This window comes from Microcaecilia unicolor, chromosome 1 (assembly GCF_901765095.1).
Source record: "Microcaecilia unicolor chromosome 1, aMicUni1.1, whole genome shotgun sequence".
In the NCBI taxonomy this organism is placed as follows: Eukaryota; Metazoa; Chordata; class Amphibia; order Gymnophiona; family Siphonopidae; genus Microcaecilia; species Microcaecilia unicolor.
In genome coordinates, this window is record NC_044031.1 from 139,103,539 (window position 1) to 139,116,209 (window position 12,671).

Sequence of the window (12,671 nt, forward strand, 5' to 3'; positions counted from 1 at the left end):
AGGGAATCCAACAGTGATAGATTACGAGCCAGTTCAATAGCACGTTTATCCTTGCCAGTCTGGTCATCCATAACGCTCATCAGACGACGTAGCACAAGAGCCCGATAATGTTGTTTGAAATTGGCTATTATGCCCTGATCAGAGGGGTAGTGTTTGGTGGCAAGAAGACCACCTTGACGTTAGACAGCCTGACATCATCCCTGTGTGCAGCACAATTATCACAAAGCAGCGAAATCTGATGCTTTTGTGCCCGCATTCTAGTGTCTAACTTCTTTAGCCACTGCTTCCAAATTTCCCCAGTCATCCATGAATTTGCATTAGCCTCGTATGACACAGGAAGTCGCTTAACTTTCTTGAAGCAACGGGGCTGTTTGCTCTTTCCAATGACGAAGGGTTCCAACTTCTCACTCCCATCCATATTGCAGCAAAGGAGGATTGTCAGTCGGACCTTCGACGTTTTACCTCCAGTAGTTTCGGCATGTTTGAATGCAAGTGTTCCATCAGGAATCGCTCACCAGTAGAGACCGTTTTCGTCAGCATTGAAAATGTCACAAGGTGCAAACTCGTTCAAGATGGTAGGAAGAACTGAAACAACCCAATTTTCAGCACCAGAGTCATCAGCGTCTTGTTTCTCACCATGCTGTTTCTTGATTTTTAAGTTGTTCCTCTCCTTCCATCTTTCCAACCATCCAACAGTGGATTTGAATTCAGTTAGTCCAAGACTTTCAGCTAGCTAGTTAGCTTTCTCCATAAGCAGTGGACCACTGACAGGAAACTCTCTGCTCCTGACTCGAGAAAACCACCGAAGAAGAGCATCTTCTACCTCCTCATCTTTGATGCTTTGATGTTTCACTCATCCCCTGTCTCCATGCATATAGACGGTCACTGAAATGCTTTGATGTTTCACTCATATATACTGTCATCTACCAACATTTGCTTCTTTCCGATCTGACGAAGAAGGGCAACCTTCGAAAGCTAATCAAGAAATGTATTAAGTTATGTCCAATAAAAAAGATATCATCTTATTTTCTTTTCCATGTTTTATTTTGTTTTATTTCTATTTATTAACTAATATTTTAAGAACTTCTATTCGTTCAACCAGTGTTAAAGTCTTACAGTTGCGCGACGACGACGACCCCAGTGTACACTGTAACAACATTCTTTCACTTTTTCTGCCTGTGGCAGTTAAAGGGGTGGTAAATTTGAAATCTCGTTGGTTGTTATGCGCCAATCGATTTCCATATTCCGTGCGTGCGCTTATGCGGAGTCTTTCCTGCAGAGGAAAGGTCTTAAACCATGCATATAAGCGAATCTTGCACTTATCAGTGGTGCACTAAACTGAAGTTTGTCCCCATAGAAATTGATGGCACCAAAAACAGGACCGAAGTACGGCATGCAGTTAAACAGAGCATGTGCTTATCCAACGTGCACGTAAATGGAGTGCACTGTATATATATATTTATATTTCATTTAACAATTTAACTCCCCACATTATTCTCCCACAATTTGTAGAAAATATAAAGTACTTTAAAGTTAGTTGTTAAATGTATTCAGGAGGTATAGATTTAGAAGCTGTAATTTTATCCCTCTTTAGGATATTTCTTTTCTCTTTTTCTTCTGAAGGAGCTCTTATATTTGAATCAGTTCCCCTGAGGTTGCTTGAGTAAATGGCAAGCTGTTATCTTTTGTCTTTTCATTTTATTTAGTTGCAGAGTAAAAGGCTACATTTAACTAAGTAAAATAGAAAGAACATGTCAGGTATTACTTTCTTTGTAGCTATAATACTTAACAGTCATGTCATGTTAACTTGCTACTTTTGCAGGAATTTACAACTTGGAAAAGATAAAAGAAACTGCCAGTGTGACAAGCCAGTGATTTACAAGGTTTTAAATGTTTCTGCAACTTCAGCTTGGTCACATGTTGCCAGTAAACTGTGCAATATTTGATTATTACATATTCATACAAATGCAGTGTAACTAAAGGCTAATTATGTTCCCACATGAGCTCCTTTAGAAGACAACCATTTATACACTACAGTATGTGTGTGTGTATAAATAGATAGATAGATAGATAGATGGATGGATGAGAGTGAGTGCTGGGCACGAACTACTTAAAATTAGTTTAATTTTAACTGTAGTTATTTTATTTGGTTAAGTACAGTTAACTGCGTGAGACAGTTACAGCAAAAGTAAACTACTTCAATGGCATTTTAGGGGTCCTTTTATTAAGATGCACTGAAAAATGGCCTGCGGTAGAGTAGATGCATGTTTTGGGTGCAGGCAAAATTATTTTTCAGCGCACCTACAAAAAATGCCTTTTGCCAAAAATGGATGTGCTGCAAAATGAAAGTTGCCGCGCGTCCATTTTGGGTCTGAGATCTTATCGCCAGCCATTGACCTAGCGATGAAGTCTCATGCGGTAGCTGAGCAGTAATGACTTTCATGCGCCAAATGCCACTTGGTGCGCGCCCAGAACGCATGGCAGAAAATAAAAATTATTTTTCAGTCATGCGTATCAGATGTGTGCCAAAAATGATATTACCGCAAGAGACACGCAGTAGCCGTGCGGTAACTCCATTTCGGCGCGCGTTAGGCATGCATAGACATTTACGTGGCTTAGTAAAAGGGCCCATAATTTACTTAAAATCAATTGCACAACCATTGCACTTAGGATGAAACGTGTTTAATGTTTAAAAACAGAGTTGATAAATTCTCAAGAAATCACTAATTAACTAATGCTAAATACTTTGATTTCTCTGTTTTATGTTTAAAGACTCAGCATTCTGAATATATCACTTCAGTTCATACTGCAAAAAAAAAAAGTTTCTCAAAGCTAGTGTCACTAAGAGAGCATTGTTGTGACACTAAAATTTGTCCTGAGCATCTAAAAAACAATTCTACTGCTGGGAAGTGCAGCATTGAACTTGCTAAAAGCTTTTGCCACCTTTGGAAATCTAAGCATGCTGTTGTGGAAGTATCTGAACATTCCAGGTAATGCTCAGCCTCTTCCTTTGTTCCAGATTCAGCTGCTGGAAGGTTGTTGTTTGCAGTGAACAGAAAACACTATTCCCTCTAAGCTCTTTTCAGGCGGCCGTACAGGAGTTTAGGACTGCCATGCAGCAAGAGCAGTATTCCCTCATCTCCTTCCCACCTCCACCCCCTCTATACCAGCAGCGGCAAAATAGCCTCCATTGCCCATGTAGGGCAGCTGCTGGTCCTGCCCCCTCTGACATCACTTTCCTGTTCTGGGCAGAGCCAGTAGCCATGCATATAGAGTGTGCATCCCAGCTAAAGTGATAGGTGTTGTTTTGCTGCCACTGCTCATTTGGAGGAGGAGGAGAAGCAGCAGCAGCAGCAGTAACTGAGGTGCTCCTGGGGGTGAGGGGGGAAAGAAGATTCAGGAGGAAGATAATAATGGAAGGGGGTGGAGAGAAAGGGAGGTGCAGTATGGAAAGGGGGAGAGAGGAGGCAGGTGCTGTATGATGAAGGGGAAGTATGGAAAGGGGGAGAGAGGAGGAGATAATGATGGAAGGGAGAAAGAGGGGCAGACGCTGTATGAAAGGGGGAAGATATAAAGGAGAGAGATACTGATGGAAGGGGAGAGAGAGGGGGCAGATAGAAGGAGGAGATAAAGAGGACAGATTCTTGATGGAAGAGGGGAGAGAAAGGCCAGATGTTGGAGGGCAAAGAGACAGAGAAAAATGTGATAATGAAAGGGGGGATATGGAGAGGGGTGATACTAGATTGAAGAGAGAGAGATACTGTTGGAAGAAGAGAGAGAGGGGGGAAGATGCAGTATAGAAAGAGGGTGACAAAAATAGTAATTACTGGACAGAAGAGCAGAGAGAAAGAAGGCAGATGGGGTGGAAAGACAGAGGAGAAACATAATGATAGAAGGGGAAAGAAAAGAGGTGATGGATGGCAGGGGGAGGGGGGAAGATGCAGTATGGAAAGGGGAGAGCCAGAGAGGAGGGAGATGTTGATTCAAGGGGAGGGCAAGAGAGGGGAGATACTGTATAGAAAGGGGAGAGAGAGGGGGCAAATGCTATATAGATTGGGGGGGGGGAGACAGATGGCAGACACTGGATGAAAGGGGGGAGAGAAAGAGGGCAGATGTTGGGGGTGGAGAGACAGAGAGAAGAGGGAGATAAAAATGGAAGGGGGAAGAGAGAGGCGAGATGCTGGATGGAAAGAAGAGAGGGGGCAAATGTTATATGGAACAGGGCTATGAAGTTGGACGCAGTTTTGGGTGGAATGGGTAAAAATGTATCTACTCTGACTCGAGCTTCAAATTTAAAATGTACAATGTTATAATATATGGTACATTTATCATTTGTACTGATATATATTTTTTGGTCCTTGATCCAAACTATTCGTAAATATAATTCTCCAAGGACAAACAGGTAATTAATTCTAGACTTTTGTAATAATTGCTGCATTGTCCGTAGTGCAGCAGATTATGTTAGTTGTTATGTGGAATTCTGCAAGCAGTTCAGTCATCATTCGAGCAATCTTCCCCCTGTGTGGGAATGTTTAAACCTTTGAACAGCCAAAGCATGGGAATGCTGGAATAGTGTCTCCTTGTTTATGTAATGAACAGTCATTCCAAGAAAACTGTACCTGTGGCTGGTCCAAAGATCTGCTGTTACAGAAACATATTCCACCTGTTGTAATTCTGTAATAAGCAAATTGTTATGAATGTCATACAGTTTGTTTAAGCTTTGGGTTAGATTGTGTCTACTTGGAAGTTGGACAGCAGGCATACATTGCTGGCAAAGCTTTCTGAAGCTACTTCGTTCAACTGTTGCAAGTGGCATCATGTCTTTTGCAATCATCAATAAGACTTCATGATCAGACTGTTTCTGTGAAATAGTGCTTTGTCTTGGTGGAGAGCTGTTGACTCCTTGTCTTGGCAGAGAGCTGTTGACTTGCTGGTGGCTCTGGTTGTTTGGATAGATCACCTCCTTCAGCACTTTGCTTCTTGCCATTTTTTGTTACTGTTGTTGACTGCATGGCTTTGAACCTACCATGATGTTCCTGTTTTAATATAAAACAAAAAGTGAGGAGAGTGGATGAGGATACCAACAATTATATATTTATTCACTTAAAAATTAAAAAATTAAAAAATAACAATGTACATAAAAATGTACATTGTTATTTTTTAATTTTTTAATTTTAAGTGAATAAATATATAATTGTTGGTATCCTCATCCACTCTCCTCACTTTTTGTTTTATATCCCACGGTTTCGTGAGGGTTTTTACCTCCTTTTTTGTTTTTGCTTCGTTCCTGTTTTAATGCAATGTTAATTTATGGAAGTTATACTAAACATCCTTAGTCTCACTGAAGAGATTATAATGCATAAATGAAGGGATGCAATTAAGGGAGAAATGAATGTATTTTAAATTTCATTTTTTTTCTATGGACTCCAGTTCTGAGGATCCTCCCTGTCAGGAGGCTGTAGAAGTGCAGTCCCTTGGGTTCCAGCTCTTTTGTCATGAGGAGCTGTCTCTTAGACAAAGTCGCTAGGATCTTGGCTATGCTTAAGCCTCCTACAGCCACCCCTGAGGGCCCTGAAGCGTTTTCCTCTACATAAGGCCCTCATCCACATGATGATGACAGAGTGGGAGTCACCAGGTAGTCCCCAGTGGATGGCCAGGGCTCTTGATCATTTCTATGCCTTCACTGAGGAGGTTGAGAAGTGTTTGGTCTTTTAGAAGGTGGATGCCCTGGTTAAGATATCACGAGAGCAAACTCTGTACCTGTCCAAGGGGACTCAGCCCTTAGGGAGCTCCATGAAACTAATGTGGACAGCAGCTCCACCTGGACATTTCAGTGCAGGCCCCAGCATTCCTGCGGTTATTTGTAGCAGTTACACAGACCTATGCTGCATTGTTTCCAGCGGTTACTGAGGTGTTCTGAGATTTCTTGCCTGGAGCTGGGATGGCCTTTTTGGGCAGATGTCCTCTACGATCTGGTCCTTCTGGCTTCCCATTCAGTGGCAACATCCGGGGGTCACCCTTGGTTGTGGCTTCACCACTGGGTGTGGATGTGGCTTCCAAGAAGCTTTTGAGTCAGCTGCCCTTTAGAGGGCACTTGCTCTTTGGTGATGGCTTGGAGAAGTTTGTGAAGGATATGGGAGAGGCATGACTCTCCATCTACCTGAACTGCAGCAAGGGTGTGCAGCAATCCTCAGCTTCAAGGGGGCGGGCCACTTCAGGCCCACTCAGCGCCCTTCGGCCCAGGTGGGGGACAGAGTAGGTCCATCAAGCAGGGGTCTTTTTGAAGTCCCAAGCAACCTGGGCCCTCAGACGGGACCGTAGCCACTTGGCCTGTCCAATGAGGGTGCACCAGACCCCTCATAGTTTCCAGTGGGAGGCAGACTCTCTCTCTTCCGCAATGAGTGGGTCTATATCACCTCAGATCAGTGGGTTCTGGAGGTGGTCGAAAGAGGGTATTCCATGGAGTTTGTCCATCCCGTTCCGGACGCCTTCATGACCTTTCCCTATAACTTTTTTTTAATTAATTAATGTATTTATTTATTTAGCTATCAAATTATCATATAACTTTACAAGCATCCACTTGCATCAAAGAACACAGGGTAAAGAAAACATATCTATACAATGAAGAAATAACAATAAGTTCTCTTACATAATATAACCCTTCCTTAGACCACCATCTAGGAGGGAAGTAGCAAGGAAAAATATGGAGACCATTAAAAAGAAAGCAGGATAAATGGAAAGCCTGATTCATTACCTGCAATTAGGGCTGCTCACCAATTAAAATGGTTGATCGCATAAAGTGCCCCCCCCCCTCACATTTTCACTTCTATAGTGCAAAATATAGACTGCAGTTGTAAATTCTCAAAACTGATATATTGTACTTCAGTTAATAAACTGAAAATAAAATAATTTCTCTTACCTTTGTTGTCCAGTGATTTTATTTTTCTAATCTTCTTATTCCCTGTCTCTGGTTCTGTTCCTCTGTCTGTGCTCTGAACTCTATTTTCAGGGCCTAATCTCTCATCACTATTTATTTTCTCTCCTCCTCTCTTCTTCACTTCTTCCCCTAGACCATTTTTCACATTCAGCTTTCTGCCATTTTTTTCCTCCTTATATCTATCTTGTTTCTATCCCTTCACTTCCCCTTCATCCATGGGCACCATCTCATCTCTCCTGCTGTCTGTCCCCACCCCTCCCCTCCCCTCTGTGGGCACCATCTCCTCCGGACTTTCCTCCCACCTCTTAAAGGTGTGTAAAGGGTAACATTCTTTAAGCACTCTGGCCCATTTTGTCTGAGGACCTTGAAAATCAAACATCGAGTTTTAAATTTAGCCCTGTAGGGTATTGGTAGCCAGTGTAGCTTTGGCAGGAAAGGTATGATGTGGTCACATCACTTGCAGCTTTCAATCAGTCGTGCTGCAGCATTCTGAATTAGTTGGAGCTGATACAAACTGTTTTTTGGTTTGGCCAGTGTATGGGACATTACAGTAGTCTAGTTGTGATGCTATCATGGCATGGAACACTGTAGTCAGACTTGTCTTTTCAATATGTAAGAGAGAATTCATAGCTGTCGTAGGTAATAGAGACAGTTTTTGAAGGTTGTTTGAATTTGTTGGATCCAAGTAAATGATGAGTCTAGCAGTATCCCAAGATTCCTAACCTGTGTTCCTCCCTCCACCCCCACCCCATGTCTCTTCACCGGCAAATAGTAAACTTTACTGAGTGGGGGAATATTTTCAGAGAAATACTAAATTTTCAACAAAGTATTCCTTAAGCAACTACAAAGGAGAAACACCATCAGGTTTAGAAAAGTTCAAGATCCTAAGATTCAGTTGTCCATTAAAATTTCTGATGCATAGTCATGTTGTCTATTACTAATGTTGCAACAGTATCTTTAACAGAATTTACCTCCATTTGAAGACCTTGTACCTGCTCAGAAGAGTCCTGCTTTAATTTATCCACTACTTGGAAAAGTTGTTCGACTTCACAATAAGTGCATTCAACCTCTCTATCGCTTGCCAGAGTGTGTCCAGTGTTACCACTGCAAGAGAAAAAGGAATCCCCTTCTCTGAAGATGTTATCCTTGCTGCCGCACATTCCTTGGCAAGAGAACCACCACCTCTGTGCCTTGATCCAACTTCTCCAGGGTAGCGGCAGGGCAGGGTGGGACATCGGTAACCGGCAGCGACAACATCATGTCATGCTCCAGGGAGGCCGATGCTTCTTCCTGCTGCCTCTCTGTAGAGCTCACACCTGCATCTACAAGTGGACGTCGAGTTGAATAGCAGTCCAGAGTTTCGTGAACAGGAGAGGAAGTTCTGGCCAGCTGCGTTAAGGCCTTAACAACCCCCTTCCTTTTCATGTGAGGCATAGTTTACCGAGGAAAATAGATTCTCCCAGCAGAGCAAGTGAGCCAGCTACTCACTCTCGGCATACAGGCACCATCTTGTTCACACACCCCTCCCATGGCTTGGTTCTAAAGCACCAATCTTTCACTCTTACCCTTCAGCACCTCTGTGATATAGAAACAGTAGAACCTGTTCCACTAGCAGAGCTTGCCCTGGACAGGGTACTCCATCTATTTCATTGTTCTGAGGAATGGCGGTTTCTTTCACCTCAGCCTTGACCTAAGAGGGAGTGGATGTTTATCTGCAATTCCAGCACTTCCAGATGAAAACATTTCACTCGGTCATCATTTCAGTGTGACCGGGGAAGTTCTTGACCTCTCTGGACCTCACAGAGGCCTACCACCACTTCCCCAAGAGATATCTGTGCTTCTGTGTGTTGGAGTGGCACTTTCAATTTTGGCCTTGCTGTTTGGCCTGGCTATGGTGCCCCGCACATTTTCCAAGGTGATGGGAGCTGCATACCTCCAACATCAGGGTATTTGGGTTCATCCCTTCCTGGACTACTGACTGATTTGGGCCAACTCAGCTTCAGAGGCCAGTTTGGCTACCTCACAGGTTATTTCCCTCCTGGAATCCCTGGGCTTAATAGTGAACTGGCCATCTGACTCTGTCTCAGTCCTTGGAGTGTCTCGGGATCTGCTTCGATGTGGCAAAAGGGATGTTTTTTCTTCCAAAGGAATGGGTAGAGAAGCTCCAGCTGCAGGTGTACCAGTTGTGCAATGTCCTGGAGCCCACGGTTTGGAATTATTTGCAGCTCTTGGGCTCCATGCCACTATGTTGGAGGTGGTGCCTTGGGCAATGGCTCATATGCGCCCTTTCTATCAGGCTCTGTTGTCCCAATGGGCTTTGGCCTCGCTAGACTTCCATTATCCTCTGCTTCTGCCACCTAAGGTGAGGCTCAGGCTAGCCTGGTGGGACAGTCCAATTCACCTGCTGAGAGGTGTTCCTCTGAATTCTCAAGTATGGGTTCTGGTCTCCACTAATACAAGTCTCCTCAGTTGGAGAGCTCACTGTCTGGGCCAGGGGGTTCAGGGCACCTGGTTGAGCCAGGAGTATTTTGGTCCATAAATGACCCGGAGTTCTGGGCGGTCAGCCTAGCTGAACGGGAGTTTTGGCTGCTTCTCTAGGGGAAAGCGATCAAAGTGATGTTAGAGAGTGCCTGGGGTTGGGGGGGGGGGGGGTTGAGATAGAGTGTATATTTGAGCAGGGCAGTTGCCCTGGAGGCAGAGTATCTCTCGATGGGCAGAGGCCCATCCAGCAGTCCACATTTTTGGTAAGGACAAGGTACAGGCAGATGTTCTCATTCGCTCCCTCCTGGATCCAGCAGGTTGGGAGCTGGGGCAGTAGGCCTACCAGCTTATTTTTGATCTCTGGGGCCCTCCACAGTTTGACTTAATGGCATCCAGGATTAATTCTGCTGCTTGGGCAGATGCCTACTGGATTGTTCCAGGGAGCCACCTCTGTTTATGCTGGTGATGTCACTGAGTTAACACCTTTAGGGACTCTAGAGACAAAACCTGCAAGTAGACTTTCTGTAACGCTTAATTTAGATCAAGAATATTAGTATTGTCTTCATTACACTGATGTTAATACTTGTAAGGAAGCTGTAGGGGTGGGGATAGGGGGTTAGATTTTGCTCATGACTCTTTGTTAATAGCTTAAGGTGAGTTTAATCTGAGGTATTTCCCTGTCTCTGGCGGGCTTATAATCTAAGTATGTACCTGAGGCAATGAATGACTTTCCCAAGACAGCAAGGAATGCCTGTGAAATTTGAAATCTAGTTATTTGCTCACCACTCTAAACATTAGGCTACTTCTCCATTGACTTGGAATATACCATGCACAATACAATGACTGCCTGGTGACCACCATTTTTAAATTGAAGTTATTATTATTATTATTATTATTATTATATGCATGGAGGGGCATTAAAAAAAATCTGTCATGTCCAAAAAAAAAAGGCCATCCTAGAACCATTTGCAACAGGAAAAACGTCAGTGTTTTCCTTTCAAAAATCACTGTAAGATGGATGTATTTGCACAGAAGACACCTGAAAACAGAGCCATTTTCCAAACAGTCACATCCAATGCTTCTTGTGATCTTGGGCAAGTCACTTACCTCTCCATTGCCTCAGGTACAAACTTAGATTGTGAGCCCTCTTGGGACAGAGAAATATCCAGTGTAACTAAATGTAACTCACCTTGAGTTACTACTGAAAAAGGTGTGAGCAAAATCCAGATAAATAAATACTGCTTCAAAAATGAGTGCCACAATCTGTTTTATACTGTTTATTTTTGCAGTATTATGTTAAAGGTAGTACATAAAAAGGTGTATTTTTTAAGAAAAGCATCTAAGTTAACAAAAAAAAAAGTCCTACTTATAATATCCAAAAAAAACCCATCCATTTCATAGGCGTAATTAAACAGGAAAAACGTCTAGATTTCCTGATCGATTATGGCTGTGAGATGGATGTTTGTGCACTGAAAACATCCAAAATGTATAGCCATTTTCCAAAGTAAAACATCATCTTTTGAAAACAGGGACATAAACATCTATCTGGCATGAATTTCAAAACTATGGCCACCAGACATTCCTACCCAGCAGAGGAGTAGCCTAGTGGTTAGTGCAGTAGATTGAAAATCAAGGAAGACAGGTTCAAACCCCAGTATAACTGTTTTTTGTAAATGTGATCCCTCCAGGACCTGAAAAATACTGTACTTGAATATACACCATTTTAACAACCTCCAGGTTTGCAGGTGTCATATATTTAGGTACAGTTGGTATTTTTCTGTTTCTGGAAGACTCGGTATTATTTAAAAAAAAAAAAATGAAGTGGGACTTGAACCTGGTTCTCTTGGTTTACAGTCCACTACACTAACCACTAGGCTGTTGCTCTGAGCTGCTAGCTGGTGTGTTCAGAATATTCATAATGCCTAAAGCTGATATAGACCCTGATTTTCCATTCACATTTCACTTTCAGGGGAGAGAAAGGGGGGATAGCAACCACTGAGGGATTAAGGATGGGTCATGCCTTACTTCCTCCAGTGGTCAGCTGCTCAATTAGAGCAGGGTTTTTTTTTTTAACTTGGATGTGACTGAAACAGGTCTAGATAAAAAAAAAAATTCTTTCTTTGTAGACATGGATGTTCTTCCCATTAAAAAACTCCCTGTTGGACGTCTTACTTTTCGGCCCTCCCTAGTCCCACCCACAACACGAGTCCTTGCTATTTGAATGAACTGCAGTGTGAAATGTCCGAATTCTGACTTTAAAATCAGGATTTGGAGTTTTTTGTAGGCATTTTAAGATGTCCATCTGCTTTGAAATGAGCACCAAAGTCTAATAATAATGATCTTTTCTTGTTTTCCTTTATAGGCTTATGCCTCGGTGCTCCTTCAGCAGACTAGCAAAAGCATCCAGAATCCGTCACAAAAGACATCTTATGGAATAGCCCTGACAAAGGAAAACCTTAATGACTTACGAGAAGAACAGATTGGACAGTTACATGAACTGATGCAAGAAGCCACAAAACCTAATCGTCAATTTAATATTGCTGAAGATCCAGTAGAAAAAAGTTAGAATGTGTGTATGTATTTGGAAGAATTAAAAGGTTGGCTGTGTTTCTCATTACTGTGACAAAAGAATTAAAGATTAAGGCATATACTGTAGACTCTTAAAATGTTACAACTTTTTGAGGGCAATTTCCATTTTTGTCAACAGATTTCTATAGAAATCTTGCATATTTTAGTGGCCTGCATTTTAATAAATAGTGCTTTATCCTGATGTATTAAATATGAGGATAGAAACTGAATAACTATCAAAACGTATTTTAGTGGTGACAGTATGGCTATATTCTACTATGTATGGTCAGGGATATATTTAACACATTGAGCAAAAAGGTACCAAAAGTGAGATATGTGACTTATTTATACCACAAGATAGAGGGATATCAAGTACATAATCCTGTAAAATTTCGGCCTCAGATATGGACTAATTACATCTTTAAAAATGAGAAACGTTTCTCAATACAAACAAAATTAAGCCCAGAAATCATATACCCCACTTTAGATGCCTACAGTTTTAAGGCTGTAGAACATGAAACACATCAAAGTTGTGGAAAAAATTGTACAATCCCATTCTACTGACCCTATAGTACACAAACTTTCAAAAATGAAAGTTACCCCTTCAAACCTATATAGCATTTATCTTTGTTATTTGTAACACCACTTTTGGTACCTTTTTGCTTAGTGGGTCACATATATTATT

The 12,671-nt window shown here is 42.2% G+C and overlaps 1 protein-coding gene across 5 annotated transcripts in view; it reads left to right on the plus strand.

The window, feature by feature from the left end:
- SDHAF3 (succinate dehydrogenase complex assembly factor 3) overlaps nucleotides 1–12,433 on the plus strand; it is a 99,938-nt gene extending 87,505 nt beyond the window's left edge. For all 5 annotated transcript variants that reach the window (XM_030189946.1, XM_030189947.1, XM_030189948.1 and 2 more), the window contains exon 3: nucleotides 11,781–12,433. In XM_030189946.1, the coding sequence (XP_030045806.1) occupies nucleotides 11,781–11,984 (204 nt within the window). In that variant the 3' untranslated portion in view covers nucleotides 11,985–12,433. The remainder of the gene's footprint in view (nucleotides 1–11,780) is intronic.
- The last annotated feature ends 238 nt before the right edge of the window (nucleotides 12,434–12,671 follow it).